This window comes from Leucoraja erinacea, chromosome 4, assembly GCF_028641065.1.
Source record: "Leucoraja erinacea ecotype New England chromosome 4, Leri_hhj_1, whole genome shotgun sequence".
NCBI lineage: Eukaryota > Metazoa > Chordata > Chondrichthyes > Rajiformes > Rajidae > Leucoraja > Leucoraja erinaceus.
The window spans coordinates 22669381-22691419 of NC_073380.1; the positions used below are offsets into that span (position 1 = coordinate 22669381).

The following is a 22039-nucleotide window of genomic DNA, read 5'->3' on the forward strand; positions in this document are numbered from 1 at the left end:
TGGTCGAAGCTGCCGCCCTCCAGTCCAACGGATGCAGCCGCCGGCCCGCGGCTGAACCCCGGACTCGGGTCACCACCACCAGAACGCCGTCCCAGCCACCGGAGCACCGTTCCAGCTCCGAGCCGGATCGCCCTCATGTGAGTGCCGTTCCTCCCTCGAGCTGGGCCGCTCCGACGGGAGCGCTGTTCCTCCCTCGAGCTGGGCCGCCTTCACGGGAGCGCCGTACCTCCCTTGAGCTGGGCCACTCCGACGGGAGTGCCATTCCTCCTCCCTCGAGCTGGGCTGGGCCACTCCGACGGGAGCGCCGTACCTCCCTTGAGCTGGGCCACTCCGATGGGGGCGCCATTCCACCCTCGGGCTGGGCCGCTCCGACGGGAGCACCGTTCCATCCCCGAGCCGGGCCGCCCTCACGGGAGCGTCACAGCCCCTCACGGGAGCGCAGTTCCAGCTCCGAGCCGGGCCACCCTCACGGGAGCGAGCCCAGGGCAAGTCCCGACTGGCTCTGCCTCCGAGGTCTCGAGGCCGCCAGCTCCGCCATTAGGCCTCAGCGCAGACGGAGGCAGAGAAGGGGGATACGACAAAAAAGTCGTATTCCCCCAAAGAGAGAGACAGCAAGCCCTGTTTCAACACCCCCCCCCCCCCATTTCAACCCCCACCCCCCACATAAACAGAACCTAAAAACAAAAAAACTAACTAGACAAAACGAAAAAAAACAACATAAAGTAGAGTCAAATGGACTGCAGGGGAGCCGCAGCCGTTTACCAGCGCCGCCACTTCCGGATTCTACTCTAATGTTAATGCATTAGCCTCCAAAGTGGTTTCAGTTCCGATTTTTCATTCCTTGACACTCACGTCATTACTTTGGTAACCAGGTTGATCATCACAATTCAACCACTTACTTTTTCCCCAGGTAAGCCAGGTGAACCTGGTTGGCCTGGTGATCCAACTGGACCTCGTTCTCCGGAATGACCCAATGGACCCATTATCCCAGTATGTCCTTTTATGCCTGGGATGCCTGGATCACCATCTCGTCCTTTCTCTCCCTGGATTCCTTTTTCACCTTGAAAACCCCGGTCACCCTGCCCAAAAGAAAAAAAAAACCATAATGAAGCAATAATAATACGAAAAAAAGCATAAAAAAAAAAAATCTTGCTGTCGCACCTCATAATTTTCAAAAATACCCATTCAATAATAAGTCTTACGAAAAAAATGCATATTTTCTCACTGATGTAAGGAGGCTACAAAAAAAAAAAAACTTGCAATTGGTCGCACCTTCTGTCTGTCATCGTGCAAGCCGGATGCTTCTGTAGAGATCAACGGAAACAGGCCATCTCGGCCCTACAAGTCCATGCCGAACAAATTTTTTTCTTTGTGATTTTCCAATTTATTTTCAAAAACACCGCCACCACCCATTCAATAAAATATTTTTTAAAGACCTCTATCAGGTCCCCCCTTATTCTGCGCTCCAAAGAATAAAGCCCTAACTTGTCTTCTAGTAAATCTCCTCTGTAATGAACTGAGCCCTTTGGCGACCAAAATTGTACAGCAAAATGGCCTCGCTAGGTCTTTTAACATGCTTGGTCTCACTGATGTAAAGGCTAGGCTTTCTACACTCGGAGATTCCACCTTCAAGGATGCAGGGTAGAGATTAGAGTATTCTTCAATTCCCTAAGTGCCTATGACATGAACTTCTGTCTTTCCTGGAAGGACTGCTGGAGTTCCTGGATGGATGTGAGGAAAGAAGTATAGGGACAGGTGTTATATCTCCTACAGTTGCAGGGGAAAGTACCTGTGGAGGGGATGGTTTGTGTGGGAACGCATGAGTAAACCAAGGAGTTGTGAAGGGAGTAGTCGCTGTGGAAGAGAGAAAGGGATGGGGATGGGAAGATATGACTGGTACTGGGATCGCGTTGGAGATGGCAGAAATGTTGGAGGATGATGCGTTGGATGTGGATGCTGATGGAGTGAAAGATGAACACTGGAGGAACTCTATCCTTGTTCTGTCAGTAGGGAGGGGGAGTGAGAGCAGAATTATGGGACAAAGGAGACCGGGTGAGTGATCTGTCTACGGCTGCAGGGGGTAAATCAAGTTTACTAAAGAAAGATAACATATTGGATGGCCTCATTTTGCTGAACACCTGCACTCAACCAAATGTAGATTTGGCGGCCGTTTTGCTGAACACTTGCACTTGCTCTACCAAGCCTTGATGGATCTCCTGGTTGCAAACCATTTTAACTCCCCCTCCCCTGACTCTGGCCTTTCTGACCTGGGCCTCCTTCAATGCCAGAGTGAGGTTAAACACAAACTGGAGGACCAGCACCTCATATTCCACTTGGGTAGCTTACACGCCAACAGTATGAGCATTGAATTGTCCAGTTTTAGGTAACATACCAGACCACCCCCTTACTACTACCCTCCACCTCTCTTCACTGTACTCCACCTAGACTAGCACCCATTTCCCCCCCTCCCCCCACCAACATTCCTTCAATTATTTTTATTTATTTATTTATTTGTTTATTTGTTCCGAACTAGTAAAGTCATAATAGGAATAAATAACAACAACAAATTCGAAATAGTCAAACAATTGGACATTCCAGGCAATATTTGCAAAGCAATGAAAAGCATAAAGCAAAATTTAAATGTCCAACAATTTTTCTTTACAAGCTTGAAAAGGAGTGAGAAGAAGAATAACTTATTTAATCTCACCCCATTTGTGATGTCTGCAAACACGACCAGCCTCAAGGCATTGGACACGTTACAAATGTCGTTTATATACACGATGAATAGTTTTGGACCCAACACTAACCCCTGGGGGACACCACAAGCAATGTCCAAACATGTAGAACTGTACCTACCCAGCTTCACAAACTGTTGCCTGTTACTTAAATAGCTTTTTATCCAATCCAGTACTAGACCTCTGATGCCATACCTTTCTAATTTTTTAAATAAAATATCATGATTGATCGTATCAAATGCTTTTTTTATATCAATAAATATCCCAGCTGCATATAGTTTATTGTCAATAGCGTTTATGATATCCTCAATTGATTCTATTATTGCAAGTGATGTTGATCTGTTTGATCTGAATCCATATTGACTTTCAGTTATTAATTTATGCTTTTCTACAAATATGTCTAGTCTTTTGTTGAACATTTTTTCTAGTATTTTGGAGAATTGAGGGAGTAAAGAAACAGGTCTATAGTTTGTGAAATGATGCATGTTCCCAGTTTTGTATATTGGTATGAATTTTGCTATTTTCATTTTGATTGGAAAAGTACTGATTTGGAAAGATAAATTACAGATGAATGTTAGAGGTTTGGAAATCCCCTCAATGACCATCTTAACTAACGACATGTCAATGTCGTTGAAATCAGTAGACATTTTGTTTTTATATGTTTTAACAATATCCAACAGTTCTTTTTCATCTACTGCCATAAGACACATAGAGCAGGGATTTCTCTCCAATAAATTCTTAGGAGTTTCTCCAGATGTCCCTGGATCAGGGATTTGTTTAGCCAGGTCTGGTCCAACATTTACAAAATAAATTATTAAAGCTATTAGCTACATCCTCCATATTATAATTTCCATTGTCCTTATCAATAAAATACTTTGGGTAGTTTGTTTTCCCCGGGCCATTTCTGATAATACTATTAAGTATACTCCATATTCTTTTTATATTGTTTTTGTTATCATCTATTTTTTTCTTATAATAATCTTTCTTGCTTGTTCTTATAATATAAGTTAACTTATTTTTGTAATTTTTATATTTATTTTCTGTATCTTTAGTTCTCTGTCTTATGAAATCTCTGTATAGTGCATTTTTTTTGCAGGCATTTTGTAATCCCTTTGTAATCCATGGACATTTAGTATTTGTTGATTTTCTGTTATATTCTTTGATTGGACAGTTTTTATCATGTAGTGACTTAAACATAGTAATAAATGATTCATAAGCACTGTCAATGTCTCTTTTTTGATATATTATGTCCCAATTTTGTGCCAATAAGTTCTTTTTTAGTGCATTGATAGCTTCCTCCGATCTCACTCGTCTATATTCTGTTAGTTTGTTTGGTTTGTTGTTCCTGTGGATGTAATCATAAACTATGAAAACTGGCAAGTGGTCACTTATATCGTTGATTAATAATCCACTTACTGTTTTGTTTTCAATGTCATTGTTGAATATATTGTCAATGAGTGTAGCACAATGGGAAGTAATTCTACTGGGTCTGGTGATTTTGGGAAATAGACTCATACTGTACATTGTGTTGAAAAAGTCTTCTGTAAGGTTCTGTTGGTTAGGATTTAGTAGGTCGATATTGAAATCTCCACATAAAAAAACTGATTTGCTACTTGTTATTGAAAACATACTCTCCATCCAGCCCCTGAAGATTTCAATACTTGACCCCGGTGCCCTATATATGCAGCTAATGATGACATTTTTATTTCTACCGTTGTATATTTCTATAGTTATGCATTCCTGCAAATTGTCAACCACAGTTGTCATATTATCTAATACCCTATAGTTCAGAGTTGTATCCACATATAGTGCTACCCCTCCTCCACCCTTATTTTTTCCGTTAATGTAATTAAGGTTGTATCCATCCAGCTCAAAGTCGATTCCTTTTTCCTGGTTGATCCATGTGTCAGATATTGCAATAACATTGAATGGTTGTGAAAATTTGTGTTCTATATACTCTTTGAGGTTATTGAAATTCGCATAGAGGTTCCTGCTGTTGAAGTGGATAATCGATAATTTGCCTTTTGATTTAATGTTCTGATTATACTGTTCATCAGTGTAGTAGCAGCAGATATTATTGTCATTAGAGTTGTAGTAAAAATTATTGTCCGGGTCTATATCATGTTCCAAATCCTGTAGATTGTGATCGGTGTATTCAAATGGTTGTAGCTCCAGTTGTAGCTCGCTTATTATTTTAGTTACTTGGCTGATGTTTCCAGATGTGTATGAGTGAGTTCCTTCAGTGTGTGTCATGGTTGTGTGTGCAGATGAATTTTACCTCACAATCCAGTTTGATGATCATTGGTATTTTGATGATCGTTGGTATTTGCCCAGGTCTGCAATGTCTCTGATGACCAGCACTTTGGCTTCCTCTGTGTTCCGTTTAATTTGATAAAGATTTTACAGTTCTGCCCATCCTCTCTTCCAGATTTCTTCCCCCTCCATCATAATCAGATTTAAGAAAGGCCTCGGGCCAAAACACTACCTATCCATGTTCTTCAGAGATGCTGCCTGACCAGATAAATTAAGCTGGCATCCTGTGGCTTTTTTTTTATAATCCAGACTGTACGGTTCCTTGTTCCTACAATATGATTTACAGATGCTTTTACATCACATCTATATACTTTTAAAAGTGTGTGTGTGTGTGTGTGTGTGTGTGTGTGTGTGTGTGTGTGTGTGTGTGTGTGTGTGTGCTCGTGTGTGTGTGTGTGTGTGTTTGTCCTCGAAAACCAAACGCCGATACAGGGACATTTTTACATATTTCAGTAGAGATTTTCCTTGTGATTTTAGAAATCCACTCCTCTGTACATTTGGTACATTATTTTCCTGACTTTTTTTATTAACATTGTTGACCAATCTGACCTTTTTTTAAAAAAAAATCTGACCGCTGCCCAGCTGCTGATGTTACAATAACAGTGACATATTTACATCTTCTGGTAGAAATTTCCCCTATATTTCAGTAGAGATTTTCCTTGTGATTTCAAAAATCCAATCCTCTATAAATTTGGTCAATTATTTCCCGAGATATTTACTAAAATGTATCACCAAACTGACATTTAAAAAATATATAATGGTTGCCCAGCTGCTGACATCACAATGCCTTTCTTCATGGCCCCGCCCCGCCCCCCCCTCCCCCCACTCTGAATTAATGCAGCTGCAGTCAATGCGCATCCACAGTTTTCCACGAGGTACATTAGCCCACCTACGTTCAAAAGGCGCAGAAAGAACGAGAAAGTTCTGCAGCAAAGATCCTACAGCTCCGCTCCGCTATAGGTTCTTTGTTCTGCAGATCGCAAGGTCAGCGAAGCTCACGCGCTGAAGAAGTTTTCTCGCTTCCCATGCAGCTCATAAAGCCACACCGCCCCCCCTCCCCCGCCCGCTTATTCCAGCTGAGGGTTTCCAGAGTCAGGACCGTTCTTTCTCTCTCTGCTTTTCGCAGACCATTCACTCGCCCGGCTCTCCCATCCCCTTCCCCCCCCTCCTCTTCGTGGTCCTCAGATCGCTCTGGGCTCGCTCGGGCCCCCGTGACCTACCGCCCCGCTGCACTCGTCTCTCTCTCTCTCTCTCTCTCTCTCTCCACATCTCCCCACTCTCTCTCTCCCCCCTTCTCCCCTCCCCCCCCCTCCCCCCTCCCTCTCCTCCTCCTCTCCCTCAGTCTCTTGCCCTTCTGTCTCTGCCCCTCTCTCTCTGTCTCTCCCCCTTCTCTCTCTGCCCTCACTCTCTAACCCCCCCCCCCCCCCCCCCCCTCTCTAGACACGCCTGTGAGTTGGGGCCAGTGGATAGGGCAGTTATGGGGTAAAAGGAGCTAATTAATATTAATATCATATCAAGGGGGGTTGTTAGCGTGTGTGCCGGGGGGGAGGGGTAGTTATTGTGTGTGTGAGGGTGGTTAGTGTGTGTGATGCCGCATCCTGCCCCCCCCTCCCCTCCCCTGCAACTGCGCGTTGGGGGGGGACAGACCCAATAGGTCTGCACTTGTTTTCCTTAAAACTGAACTGAATACTATTTTGATTACTTGAGGAATAAATATATAAACCACCATAATACTGTCAGTGAAAGCAAACAAACTTCTGGCTTATGATAATTACTCTTTTGGGGTTGGTTTTGTCTAGGGAATCGAAATAACACTGCATCTTCACATTGACCTTTGTACATTTTCGCCTTGTTTGATGAGATTGTTTTTATATCATCATTTTAATTGATTTGATGAGCACTTAGAAAGCCTTAAAAATATTATTTATCTTCAGAACTGCATAACTCACCCGTTCTCCTTTGGACCCCGGATCACTAGCTTTGCCTGGTGATCCCTGTTTTATAAAAAGTAAAGCATAAATGAAAGTGCAAAGAAATGTAGTTTATTGTTTACTTCTGTATAAGATAAATAGCCACCATAAAGGGTTGATTCCTATTAAAGCATGAAAATAAATTCAATGGGTATTACTTACTGTCTTGCCTGGAGCTCCTATCTCTCCCGCAATTCCCTGTTCATTAAAATATATAATTAGTATGTATAATAAAAGCAGGATAGGAGATGAGAAGAGAAAAAAAATGGTTTGAGAACTTAAAAAAAAAAAAATGGCAAGGCTAAGTAAATTTTAGGGGCATTAAGCAAATCATATATTCACAATCCTAATCTGGACAAATGAAATTAGTTCAGATGGGTAAAATGGTTGGCATGGAAGGGCCCATTTGTGTTCTGTACAACTCTAGGACTGAGGCCATACAGCTTTTCATGGCTATTTTGATAGTCAATCTCATTACTCCTATCCCAACAGTTTGTCACATTAAAAAAAAAAATCCGTACATATTAAGAGTAAGGAATTATTTAATGTGAACATGAATAAAAATATTGATTTATGACGTGTAGTTTGACCCGTAAAAAAGGACAATGAAATCTGCATGATTTAAAATACATCATGTGATACAGCTAAGGCAAATAGTATGTGGGTCTTTATTATTAAAATAGAGTGAAGATATTTGGTTCTTGGTGAGAATACACCTGGAGTATTCTATATAGTTTCTCTCCTTATCCAAAATATGATATTCTTGTCTTAGAGAGGGTGCTGGTGACATTCACTAGACAGAGTAATGTCAAAGATGACAGGTTTATTGTGCAAGGAGATATTGAGCAGACTTTGTCTATTTTCTAGAGTTTAGAAGAATGACAGATCTCATTGAAGCTGCAATGAGGAGACATTTCATGTCACCTCTCTTGGATAACTCTGTAGTCCGAGTCAATATGTTCATTTGAAACAAGAGATTTCTGGATCGCAAAAGATTGTAAGACCAAAAGATTGATAAATGGCAGAATAAGCTTGATAGGCCAGATGGTCCACTTCTCCCCTTTCTTATGTTGTTAATAACATCATGCCAGTTTTGAGAATGGAATAAGACAAATGATACTCACACGAGGTCCTGGTAATCCCAAAATCCCTGGAAAGCCTGGATCTCCATTTGATCCTTTTGGACCTTTAGGTCCCTAAAATTCAAAGTAATTGCAGATGAAATATATGACGTTTAAACTCGAAAATATGACAACATCAAATATGTCATTCATTCAATACAAGATTTTTTTAACGAGAAAGTTCTTTATGTTGCCATATTTTATAACATGAATGAGAAAAGGACACTAATTTCCTAAATCTTAGCTTCCTCACAAAAGTATTTGCTTTTAACTTTTTCAGTTTTCTTCTCTTTTCTGGAAAGGTGTTTCTTTTCAACAAGTGTTAATGTTCTTTTAATATTAATGACTTCATATTCACATTGACTGAATGAAAATAAACAATAGACATATGCATATATATATAAAATGGACATGGGAAATTTCTACCTATGTATCCAAGGAAACATTATCGACAAAAATAGATTAATTGGCAAGTCAATTTAGCTACCAGAGACTAGACAAAATCATACCCGTGTCAAACTCTGGCATTCATGAAGTCATCAAAAATTGAATGTACGTTAAATTAACAATAATAAATGCTCACAATAAAGAAACAAAATAAATAAAGGATTACTTGCATAATGCCCAATCCTCTCATGTACAAACATTCATTCTTTTGAATAATGTCTTTGACACAGTTGTATCCCAAATCTTCATGATTTTTTTCTTGCTTAGAAGTAACATTACAAGTCTCAATGGTCTGGTCTGCAGTTAATGAATCTTAATCAATTGTTGCAGCTCGTGAATTTTACAATTCTGAGGATTCCTCTTGTTATCAATCACCTCTCTCCCCACTTAAACGTTTTGATGTTTGCTTCCGCACATTTAAAAAAAATGTACAATTAACCATGAGACTTACCGGCAGACCAGGTTCACCAGGCTTTCCCTCGGGCCCAGGAGCACCATTTCTACCCTGTAAAATAAATGCATATTCTTTTAATGAGGGTCGAGTCATTGTGGAAATAAAGACCGTCAGTATTTTTCTCCACATGATCCAACTACTTTTAGCTTACCCTTGTACATATTCCAATGCTTTGAAGTATTCTTATTTTTTAATCAACTTCTGTAAGCAATTCCTTTGGACTTCATGGACAATAGCTTTGCTAGTAAATTAGTAATCTCATTTTTATATGGATAAAATGTGAGTTTTTCCTTTCATGCATAATTCAACCAGTGAAATGTGTGGAGCATTAATCTTTCTAAGGCATTGGAACAGTAAGTACAAAGCGGTTAACAATTTCAAAGCACTGGCATGCCAAAGGTCTAACTTTTTGCTATATCCCTATAGATGTCGATTACAGAGTAAGAAGTAAGTGATGAGGTAGAGGACAAATATTCTGCATTCTGTATTAGGGATGTAGAGACAATCTGAGGGAGACGCTTTTCACCCAGAGAGTGGCGAGTACCCTGATAGAGGTGCCTGAGAGAATGGTGGTAGCAGTCATGGTCAGTATTTAAGAAGAGTCTGGATGAACACTTGAAGTCCATGCGTTAAGTGGTGGAAGACGGTATTAATATGCTTATCTTGGACCATTCTGTATCAAGAGTCAAGAGTCAATTGTCATGACTCTTGACTCTTGACTCTCTTGACTCTTGACTGTTCTATGATTCATGATTACTGTTATGGGTAAGAAGGAAGTGGTTTCGCTGCCAAGACCCAAGGACAAGAGCTTCATAATTTAAAGAACGGATTAATATTCTAAAACTGTTATTCCTTTCATGCATATGCCAGCTTGTGAAATGGAAGGAACACATTTTAAATGATCATAACTTTTCATAAAGATTCAATGAAGTGTGAAAGAAAAATTATACCCATGGACATGGATATTAAACTAGCTGACTGGACTGGTTTATTTAAAATACCACTGAAAAAAGTATATTTATTTATTGTTTTGAATGCATTGAATGATTCTTACACATTCTGCAATTTCTACCACTTTATAATGACTAAAACATTCAAGATCTTAATCTTAAATGGAAAATATCTGAAATTGTTGAACTTAAAAAGTGACACAGACATGAAAATGTATAAAACTCCCTAAATAACTTGAGCAAAAAGCAAAACACAAATTGCTGGAGGAACTCAGTGGGGTCAGGCAGCATCTGTGGGGGGAATGGACAGATAACTTTTCTGGTTGGGGCCCTTCTTCAGACTGACCCAAATTGTCATCTGTCGGTTTTCTCCAATTATGCTGCCTGACCCATTGAGTTCCTCCTGAAGTTTGTTTTTTGATCACAAATCCAGCATCTGCAGTTCCATGTTTCTCCTTCAATAACTTTTTTTTTCTCCCATATGCAAATATTAAAAAGGTTACCTGCATTGTACTGTTTAATTTGGAGCGGCTCAGTGGTGCAACAGTAGAGTTGCTACCTTACAGCGCCAGAGACCTGGGTTCGATCCTGACTATGGGTGCTTTCTATACGGAGTTTGCACAATCTCCCTGTGACCATGTAGATTTCTTCCTACATTCCAAAGACGTACATGTTGGTAGGTTTATTGGCTTTGGTAAGTTGTAAAACTGTCCCTATTGCGTGTAGGTTAGTGTACAGGGTGATTGCTGGTCAGCGCAAAGGGACCAAATGGCCTGTTTCTGCACTCTGCCTCTAAAGTCTAATGCTGATCATCCTGTCATACATCAGTCATTTAGCAATCATCAGTCATGGAATTCAGAATAGAAGTTGGGACAGCATGTTACAGTTGTACAAGATGCTGGAATATTGTGTTCAGTTTTGGTCACCCTGCTATAAGAAAGATGCTATTAAGCTGGAAAGAGTGCAGGGAAGATTTACAAGGACATTGTCAAGTCCCAAGGGCCTGAGCTATAAGGAGAGGATGGGCTGGCTAGGACTTTGTTCCATGGAGTGCAGGAGGATGAGGGGTGATCTTATACATGATCATGAGAGGAATAGATTGGGTCTTTTTTCAGAGTAAGGGAATTAAGACTAGCAGGCTAAACTTATTCACACAAAGGGTGGTAGGTATATGGAATGAGCTGCCAGAGGAAGTAGTCAAGGTTGGTACAATAACAACACAAAAGATATTTAGATAGGCACATAAAAAAAGAAGGCTTTAGAGGGATACAATATGTGCCAAACATGGGCAAATTGGAGCAACTTAATGGGGCATCATGGTCAGTGTGGATCAGTTGGGTCGAGGGTCAACTTCGTATGGTGCACGACTCAATGTAAAAGTTCTCTGTGTTACATTCAAGTCCAGTTAATGTCAATCCGAGCAAATAGTGAAGACATTCTGAGGCTCTAGGCCATGGGCAATGCAATGCTTATATCTTACCTGATTACCTCTTAAACCAGGAGGACCTTGAGGTCCTATAGGTCCCTGTTCACCCTGAAAAGAAAGTGTTCCAGTGTAAGATAAATTCATAAAAGAAATACATTATTATGAAGACTTTGATTGAATTATACAATAGTTATTGTGGTAATGCTCTAGATTAGTATTCTGTGATAGCCCAGATAGCCCATTTGCTGAGGATTCTTAAAGCCAATTTGCAGAATTTGCCTTTCCTGCATTAATTTAGATTGGCATACCAACCCACTGTGGTACAATGCCAACTTGATTTACTGATTTTGATCGTGCCTCTGTCTAAAAAAGTAGATGTGGACGTAAAGGTTGACTTGAGCTCATAATATTTACTGGCATTCTAGAGAATTACTAAACTAAAAAAAAAAGTTTTGGTTCTAAGTATTTTGGAGATTCCATTTTCTTTATTCTGTTTTGGAAGTTCTTTAAGTCTTTAATCAAGAAATATTGCTCGAAAGTGATGCAGATGAGGCTACACTGAAATACTTGAATTGGTTGTGGTATTGGATAGGGTTACTGAGATTACTTCTCCCTAACATTTTTAATGGGTACAGTTTCTGAGGTTATCAGCACTTGTGCACTAATTCTTCTTAAATAGTGAGGCTACATTTGTTATCCTCCATATATAATTTTGAAAAAAGATAACCAATGCACCTGGTGTTTCCATGACTACTATTTAAGTACACAGATTTATCGAGGCCTGGGAATTTATTGACTCTCAGTCGCATTAATTTCTCTGGTTTTGTTTTTCACATACCAATATCCTTTAGTTTCCTTTAGTTTCTCCTTTTCATTAGACTCTTGGTACTCTAATATTTCTCAGACATTTATCACAAAATACACAGAAAAGGTGGCAAGATCAATCTAATGTTCAAATAACATTATGAATCAATTTACTGATTGGCATTTTTGACAGCCATACTTTATCTTAAATGATGGTGTCTTTCAAAGCGAAAGAACCATTCATGTTTTTAGTTACTTCCTCTTCAAAATGTGTTAAATTGCATGCAGTATATGTACATGATACTGAAAATACAAGGAAGCTGCATGTGATAACGTGTGATGAAACTATGTATTGTAACATGAAAGAAAATAACAAACACGGAGTGAAATAGAATGCACATGACAATGGTACACAGAATGTGGTCAAATTCACAAGATCATTATTTCTCAAGATATATTAGCATATCTTTAATTCAATTTATGAAAGCTTAAATTATGTTTGAATACTTACATCGTTTCCTGGTTTACCTGGTAGACCTGGCGGTCCAACCATTCCTGTTTCACCCTAAAACAAAAGAAATGAGCAATAAAGGGCCCCTGTATTACCTTATTATTTTTTTAATATAATATTGGTAACATTTGGGCTCGGGATATTGATCTAGACAGAAGTGTATTTCAACACCACTACTGCATACTCCTATTAAATTGATAGGGTCGGTTTAGGATAGATTTAGAGGGTTATTGGCCGAACGTGGGTAAGTGGGACGTGTAGATGGGGCATATTGGTCGTCATGGGCAAGCTGGGCTGAAAGACCTGTTTTCCTGTTGTATAACTCTATAACTATGATTCTATTGCAATTCTTGCTATTGAGGGAGTGCAGCGTAGGTTTACACGGTTAATTCCCAGGATGGTGGGACTGTCATGCTGAGAGAATGGAACAGCTGGGCTTGTACACTCTGGAGTTTAGAAGGATGAGAGGGATTCTCATTTAAACATATAAGATTGTTAAGGGTTTGGACTCGCTAAAGGCAGGAAACATGTTCCCAATGTTGGGGGAGTCCAGAACCAGGGGCCACAGTTTAAGAATAAGGAGTAAGCCATTTAGAATGGAGACGAGGACACACTTTTTCTCACAGAGAGTGGTGAGTCTGTGGAATTCTCTGCCTCAGAGGGCAGTGGAGGCAGATTCTCTGGATGCTTTTAAGAGAGAGCTAGATAGGGCTCTTAAAAATAGCAGAGTCAGGGGATATGGGGAGAAGGCAGGATCGAGGTACTGATTGGGGATGATCAGCCATGAATGGTGGTGCTGGCTCGAAGGTCCGAATGGCCTACTCCTGCACCTATTGTCTATGACATTAAATTAATAGTGTGACAAAAGCAGATTCCAAGTCAGAAATATTAGTTAATGACAATTAATTGCCAAAAAATATGTGAACTGATCTTACCTATTTTGTATTGAATATATTTCCCCTGGCTTCGCAAATGTGGCAATAAGGATTCTAAATTTACTTGAGCAAAGCTCAAACTCTTGTTAAGGTCATAAAGGGAGGTCTGATGACTACATAATGGCCTAACTATTGCAAGAGATATCAGAAAAGAAGTAATTTTAAATATTCATAGTACACCTCCTGAGAGAGTTCTCCAAAGGGATCAGATCTACAATACAATACAATACAAATGTATTGTCATTTGAACCTCAAAAGAAGTTCAAACGAAATTTGGTTTCTGCAATCATACAACAAGAAAAGAACCAAGACACACACTCAACACAGTTTACACAAACATCCATTACAGTGAATCTTCTTCTCACTGTGATTGAAAGCAAAGTCTTGTCTCTCCCCTGTTCCATTCTTCTCCGATGTTAAAGCCTCCGACGGGCGATGGCAGGTCCCGCGGCCATTAACTAATCTATTTACTAATGCAATCACATTATGTACATGAGACATATCAAGCTTCTTTCTGACAGATTTTTTTATTCCTTTGTTTTGAAAACTGTATTGGAATAGCCACTTCTCCATCCATTGTTTGTTCTTAAAAATATAGTGTTGGATATGTGGACATTGAGATGTATAATTGCAGCTGATTCCAATCTGTACTCTTTGCAAATATAAACAGATATCCTTTCTTCAAGTCATTTCATCAGTAAACTTGCCTTAATAATGAAACTTGGTGCACTTAATGGGAATTGACTGCCAAATAGACATCTACCCATGTAATTTATTAACCATTTGCCAATCCATTTTCAAGAAAGATTTTTAACCCGATTCATTTGCCATAAATGTTGTCTTGGTTTAATGACTATTACAACTGTGTTCTGCTTTTGAATCAAATTTCCAGCATCTGCTGCACTTTTCCAAACCATTTTAACTAACTGCTATTTTTCCCATGACTTTCAAGCCTGAGGAATGGTAATGAGTCGAATACTTTTTTAAGAACCAAATAATATCTAGTCTTAATCGTGGCTCAACAAGAACATGAGCCTTGGATTAAACATTTCCTTCAAGAACACCATTTCATCAAAGGTTCAGCAGCTATTCTAAGGGTGATACAAGATTTTATTTTAAATTGATATATCTCCATTTCTCCATATTTCAACATTCTGCTTTTTAAAATGTATTTCTGGTACTCACTCTCGGACCGATTGAACCATCTGCACCACGAAGGCCTTTAAACCCCTATGTAAAAAAGGTATAAAATCAACAGGTTAGATAAATATTTATCATGTTAAAATCTTGCTCTTCATAATAAGGCCTTTTAAATGTTTTATTGCTTTCTTTGTGCCAGGGCATAGGTGATGGCTGAGAACATATTGGCATTCTTGTGCCCTGAACTGGCAGAATGATAATGGCAAAAAATATGATTGCTTTCAGCCATTAGAATTATATAATTGAATATGCATTAAATTATATGCCTGGCTAAATGCATGATCTTAACTCAATTTTTAACACACCCCAATATAAATAATTAACACTATGTCTCTAATACATTGCAATGGCCTGAGTTAAAATTAATAATACAATACTTACTGGGATTCCTCGGAGTCCATTCCTGCCTGAAGGTCCAGGATTACCTGGTCTGCCCTAAAACATTGAAGTATAGACTGTAGAATATTGTTCCATGACATAAAAAGTTTTAAAACATTCCTGGTTTATATTAGGCATTATATAAAACAGTGAGGGAAACTTTGATTTCTAATTCCAAATATTTCAATAGATGTTGGCTACGATCAGAAATTTATTTTAATGAATTATATATGCACGACTTTGCTCTATTATAGTACGGGAATATAACATTTGTAATCTGGACTAAGATGGAGTAGGATAACGGTTTTGTTTCTTACCGGCTCTCCTGCAGGTCCAGGTTTTCCAGCTATTCCATCTTTTCCTGCGAGTCCCTAAATATTTAAAAAAGACGAATTGTTGACTTTAACCCATTTCAAGAAGCAGCGCTTCACTTCCATCTAGAACATGTTCCAAATAACATTACATAGGCCTAGTGCTCTCTACCCCTTAGTGGGGATTGCTGTATGAGGGCTCACTGTGAACATTTTATATGGCAATTGGGAAGGAAGTTGGCAAAATGAATGGGGAAAAACATTGCAGCTCCACCCTCAATCAGATCTTAATCTGGCTTCCAGAAATTGCTAATAAAGCGGATAAACACACGGTAATTCATATTCAATAGCATCTACCATTATTTGTCCAGTCCTTCAATCTGTCCAAATCAATGTGACCTTCTCTGCCTCAAACTCCCACCTCAGCATTGTATCATCCACAAGCTTGTACATTTAATTTCTTCATCCAAATCATTAAAATATATTGCAAATATCTGGGGTCCCAGAACTGATTCCAGTGGTATTACAGAAGCCAGTGTCTGTCACTTAGAAAAAATGTTTATTCCAGTTCTTTGTTATCTGCCAGCCGGCCAGTTCTCTATCAGCACCATACTCCCAATCCCATGCGCTTTAATGTTACATGGTAATCTTTTGTGCAGTATCTTATTGAAATCTGCTTAGAAATCAAAATATACTACATCCACAGGTTCTCCTTCAAATATTTCACAAGATACTTTAAAACAAAATGAAGTTGATTTCCGAAGCATGAACTCCTTTAAATAAATATGTTGTCACTATCAATCCCATCAATCTACAGTACACTGCCGCTCTATATTTTACAATGGGCTCTTGCATTTTTCCCACCACCAATTCCCATTTTCCTTTCACCATTTTTTTAAATATTGAGGTTACATTAATCTATCCTCCAATTTGTTGGAATCATTCCAGAATCTAAGGAATGTTGATAATCACTAATTTATGCACAATTTCTAGGGCCACTTCCCCAAGTACTCTGCGATGCACATAAGAGCATATTTATAATTATATTTAGAACAGAGAAATATATCTGAATGATAAATGAATTAATTGGACAAATGGAAATAAATAGATGGGATGTGATTAGCCATTACATCAACCAAGATGACTGAGGTCAAAACTAAATATTCTAGGAAAACAGTTTGGATAGACAAAGTGGAAAAGGAAGATTATCTATACTATTACTAAAGCTCTCATCTCGACCACTTCCGGCCTGTGTTGTAAATAATTTTGCGTAAAAATGCTACGATGTATTGCTAGGATTTTTTCGCCACCTTAATCACTGCTCTCCTCTGCTCCAAGTGCCCCAAGTTTTGTTCAGAGTAGTGAAATATTAGAAAAGTTCAAAAAATCGTGTGATGAGCAGCCTGTCATCATGAAGGTAATGCCCCTTCCGGCACCCGCTGTCCAGCGGGAAGAATAAAGCTGAAGCGGACGGCAAGCAGGGCCTGTGTTCTGTGTTCTGCATGCAGGAAATGTGTTCTGTGTTCTGGATCTGCAAGCGGGGGAGTGTACATCCTCGGATGATGTGGCCTCCTAAAGCCCATGATCGGCTCCTTCATTTTTTTGATGTTCAAGAGGAGGCTGTTATCCTGGCACCAGAGTGCTAGATCAGCCACCTCCTCCCGGTAGGCCTTCTCATCGTTGTCTGAGATCAGGCCCACCACCACAGTGTCATCAGCAAACTTAATTATTGAGTTGGAGCTGAACCTAGCCACACAGTCATGTGTGTACAGGGGGGCTACAATAGGGGGCTGAGGACGCAACCCTGGGGCGATCCTGTGCTCAGGGTGAGGGACTTTGATGTATTCCCTCCCAGCTTGCAGTTGCAAAGCCTGCTTGTTATCTTTCCGTAAAAAGCTGCAGGGCCATGAGTCTCATGGCTCCAGGGTGTCTGGACCCTGGGAGGAAGTAAGTATAAGGTGATATCCAGATGTCCTCTCTATTGTTAATATGTATGAGGGTTTTGCAGAAAGAGCTGCGCAGGGTTGCAAATGCATGATCAGGATTAGTTATAGAATGGGGTGTTGTAAAGTATTGTTAATTATGTTTGTGCTGTTAGCTTGTGATTGGTCAACGTATGGAACCTTGTTCAAATTGATTATGCCACATGGGGAAATGTTTCTTTACTTTGGTGAACTGTCTTCCAACTAGAACCATCTGTGGAAACAATGTAACGGGTGATTTGGGTTTGTGATTGGGTTAGAGAAGGGTCAATAAATGTATTATATGATCTTTGTTTGTGATTGGCTTGTAGGGGTTGCCCCCCCCCCCCATATAGTTTCGCGCCACGGGTCCGATACAGTATAAAAGAGAGGCACCATATGGATCTTCTGGAAGGGCACTTGGGACTGTGTTGACTGTCTGTAGGTGTCTATTTGCATGAGGCCGAAGCACTTGGATGAGTCGAGACAAGGATCGGACCCACAGTGTTGGGTAGGTATCGTATAGGAATATTGTTTATGTTAGTGAGAGTAAAGAATTAGTTGATCCAGTGCTTGACTCGGTGTTTTACTGAACTAGACTAAGGGGGATAAGCTGTCGAGAGCATAAATACAAGATCACCTTTCATTCTGCCAAACACAAATTTATTAAAGCCATACATAATTTGTCTTTACAGGTCAAACCCCTCATTATAAGAACTAATTTGATAAACCATCCTAGCTTTCCTTTCAATGTAAATATATCCTTACTTAATCAGGGAAATTAAGTACTCACCATTCAGTCTTCAGTATTTACCCTTTCATCCAAGTGGAATGCCATGGTATATCATGGTTTGATATCATGTTGTTGTTTTTTACAGATTTGCTTAAAATCAGCTGTTAAACCATGTCAGATCCACTCATACATAAAATATATTGGTACTTGCGGACTGTAACTCTACCAGAATGTAATTGAAATACCAAACAAACTCATAAATAAATTCCTGTGAAACCTAATGAGATTATAGTGTAAAGATGTGAGTGTCTCCAAAGACAATCCGTATTCCTATCCTTTATGTTAAACACAGTATTCCCAATATTTTCATGTAATATTGGAGTGAACCAAAACAGAATGTAAAGGCAGATTACTTACAGGCAGTCCTAACAATCCTGGAGGTCCTTGATTTCCTGGAGCACCTTCCTTTCCCTGAAAATATCCATAGGTTCAACTATTACCAATTCCATTCTGACAGCAGTCGCTCAATAAATTATGTGTTTAATTGCATTCTACTATAGATGCCCACACTTCAAACATGTTAAATCCTTTATTTAAAGCTTCCAGAAATATTTACTGAACCACCAGCACCAATGAGTACTGCTATGTTTCCAATATTATTATTATTAGTAAAACACAAAGTGCTGGAGCTAACAATGGTCTATTCTACATTTTCCTTGATCCTTATCTTTTTTGATTTCTTACACTTTCTTATCACTCCCCTGGACCCGCAGTCTGAAGAAGGGTCTTGACCCGAAACATCACGCATTCCTTCTATCCAGAGATGTTGCCTGTCCCACCGAGTTACTCCAGCATTTTGTGTCTATCTTCGCTGAGGTAACTCAACAGGTCAGGCAGCATCTCTGGAAAACATGGATAGCTGATGTTTCAGGTCAGGATCTTGAGTTTGAAGAAGGGTCCAGACCTGAAATGTCATCTATACATGTTCTTCAGAGATGTTGTCTGATTCACTAATATACTCCAGCAGTTTGTGTTTTTATTTTGGTAAACCAACATCTGCAGTTCCTTGTGTCTCCATGTTATTTCCAAGAAATTTGTCCACTTACACCTCTGTTACACATAAATCATGCTTAAACGCCATTTAACATGACTCTAAATGCAACGGTGACCATTTCAATTGTAATCTCAATGACATGGTGTGGGGTATTTACAGCACAATCATAGCTGCCATTAGTTGAAGTGCCTTCTGACTCAAGGATTGCCTAATGAATATATGCAAGTCACAGCCATTTCCATTTTAATGACTGACAAGATGACCGATGCTCTAAACAATCAAATCATTGGATCAAAACAAAAGCTGCAAAACTTTGTACAAAACATTTTGAAATCAATAGCAAGCTGATTACTCCAGGTCCATAAAATAAGTCTGATGGTATCAAAATCCTTTTTTGTGTAAGCCATCTATTGATCTATATAATTCATTGTTTGGAAGATGGCAACCTGTCTTTGAGAGGCAAAAATAAACCTGCTGCTATTAACTGAGGTGTGGCAATTAAGAAGTAACAGACTCTTGTAACATCTCCCAAAAGAACCATCCATACAGGATTGTATTCAAACAAATCAGGAATGGAATTAGAGTAGATGGCCATGAGCCTGCTCAGTCATTTAATAATATTATGGCTGATCTGACTGCAACCTTAGCTCTACATTTCCACCAGCCCTCTTAGCCTTTGACTTCCTTTCTTATCAAGAATTAATCTACCTCGATAATAATGGTGGGGTCCCCATGATGGTAATTGTATGTCAAGGATATGTTGTTAGACATTGTTGGACTTTGTCATTAACATGTACTTTCATGACACAAATGTCACTTGGCATTCATCACCCGTGCCTAATACTTCTGAGAAGTAGTAAATGGAATTGACGTTTGCTGAATCTCCATTTCTCCCTTATGATGAAGTGCAGGCTTTTGACAAAGCAGTTGAGGATGTTGGGCCACTGACATTGCCCTGACCCATGTCTTGGAGCTGACCTTCAACAATTACCATCATCTCCAGACATATAGAACAGTGCAGCACAGAAACAAGCCCTTTTGCCCACCATGTCCTTGCTGACCATTAAGTACCCAGATAAAATTAAGTACCAAAACTTGGTCTGTGGTTTGATTTCTAAAGTTTGATTTTACCTTATCTCCTCGTAGACCTGTTGCACCAGGAGAGCCAGGAATACCATCAGCTCCCTGAATGGAATAAAATAATTTAGCTTAGTTCATGTCTCTAATGCCACTTTTAAAGTGGACTGGATTCTGACTCAAAAAAGTCTAAGTGTATTTCCACTATTTTAATATTTGTAAAGTATTGACAATCAAATTGCACAAAGAAAGGACCGTTTTAGGTATACAATCAATTACTACATGTGCATAACAAGCCAGTTACACGATAGACCCCCCCCCCAACACAACAGATTTGTTTACAGAAGGCGATTGTCAAGAATATATAGGGATCCATTTCAGATTATGGTAATTAGATTCCTTATATTTAAAGTGGTCATGATATTTCTACTCTGGCAATTCTGCCAACTGTGCCCTCATTAGAATCAACCAAATTCTAAGAATAATTGCCAATGTGTTAGCAATTACAATGGCCTGAGTGTCTTTAAGAACTGCAGAATATTTCCAGAGCTCTCTGTTTTTTATTTCAGATTTCCAGCATTTGCACTTTTTAGTTTTTTAAGGCTCTGGCATGTTGTACCAAATGATATTGATCACCTTGCCTAATGCTGTTCTTGATCTCCTGGGTGTATTTTATAAGCTCCATTAATCTCTTTTAACCTTTTTGGCTTCAACTGCACCACTGGACTATTGTGGTTCCATTGTGATCATCCTTAAGAAGGTTGATGTTGATGTCTTCTCCGGGGATGAGAGAGGCTATTGACTAACCACAAAATCTTAATTTCATCTCCGCCTTCCGGCAGAGTAATTTGATAAATTTGCTCAACCTTCACAATTCGCTTAGATTCAAGATGCTTGGAATCCTTTCGGCAGTTCACAGTACATCCTCACAATCACATTCACTAATGGCCATAAAAATTAGAATTTAGTACTGGACGTCATACTCAGGTGCACTGGGAAAAAAACAGGCCCTTATTTACTTTTTAAAAATTTCATACTTACATTTTGGCCTTGATTACCAGGGGGTCCAGGGTAGCCAGGTAACCCTGGATTACCCTAAGAAACACAAGCAAAACATCTTAGTAGGAAAGCTAAATAAATCACCTTGAAGTTTGCCATTTTGCGAAACATGAGCTATATACTGTAACAGTTGGTGCATATTCCACTACATTTCCTAAATTGAATACCATGGGAACGTATCAGTCCCAAAACAGCATAGGTAATTCTATATAGCTAATTTAAGTAATTTATTGTCTTAGCTTTCACAAGGTTCCTCAACTTCCATAATAATAAGTTCCCACCCACTCCCAAGTTGTTACCCTCACTTGACCTCCCACCACCTGCTAGTCGAGCGTTCATTGCTTTCAGTCTGAGGAAGGGTCCTAATCATAATAATCATAATCAACCTTTATTGTCATCTTGCAAGCAACAGTTGTACAGTGCAAAATGAAAAGATGTTTCCCAGGGAATAGCAGAGCATTAGGGTTGGAACAGTATAAATAGTTAAAAGCAGGCAAAACAACAACGTTAAAATACAGTAAAACCAATCATAAAAATGTCCGGGGCAGCTGATTTGAATGGCCAGTGCCAGTTATTAAAGTGGCCAGTACCAGTTATTAA

General features: G+C 39.4%; 1 protein-coding gene across 2 annotated transcripts in view; it reads right to left on the bottom strand.

The window, feature by feature from the left end:
• The window catches only part of col22a1 (collagen, type XXII, alpha 1), a 260574-nt gene that overhangs the window by 13576 nt on the left and 224959 nt on the right, over window positions 1-22039 (bottom strand). For both annotated transcript variants that reach the window (XM_055633867.1, XM_055633868.1), the window contains 13 exons: window positions 21422-21475; window positions 20435-20488; window positions 18667-18720; window positions 15562-15615; window positions 15248-15301; window positions 14852-14896; window positions 12732-12785; window positions 11471-11524; window positions 9038-9091; window positions 8143-8214; window positions 7181-7216; window positions 6998-7042; window positions 900-1079 (listed from right to left, as the gene is read on the bottom strand). In XM_055633867.1, the coding sequence (XP_055489842.1) occupies window positions 900-1079; window positions 6998-7042; window positions 7181-7216; window positions 8143-8214; window positions 9038-9091; window positions 11471-11524; window positions 12732-12785; window positions 14852-14896; window positions 15248-15301; window positions 15562-15615; window positions 18667-18720; window positions 20435-20488; window positions 21422-21475 (810 nt within the window). The remainder of the gene's footprint in view (window positions 1-899; window positions 1080-6997; window positions 7043-7180; window positions 7217-8142; window positions 8215-9037; window positions 9092-11470; window positions 11525-12731; window positions 12786-14851; window positions 14897-15247; window positions 15302-15561; window positions 15616-18666; window positions 18721-20434; window positions 20489-21421; window positions 21476-22039) is intronic.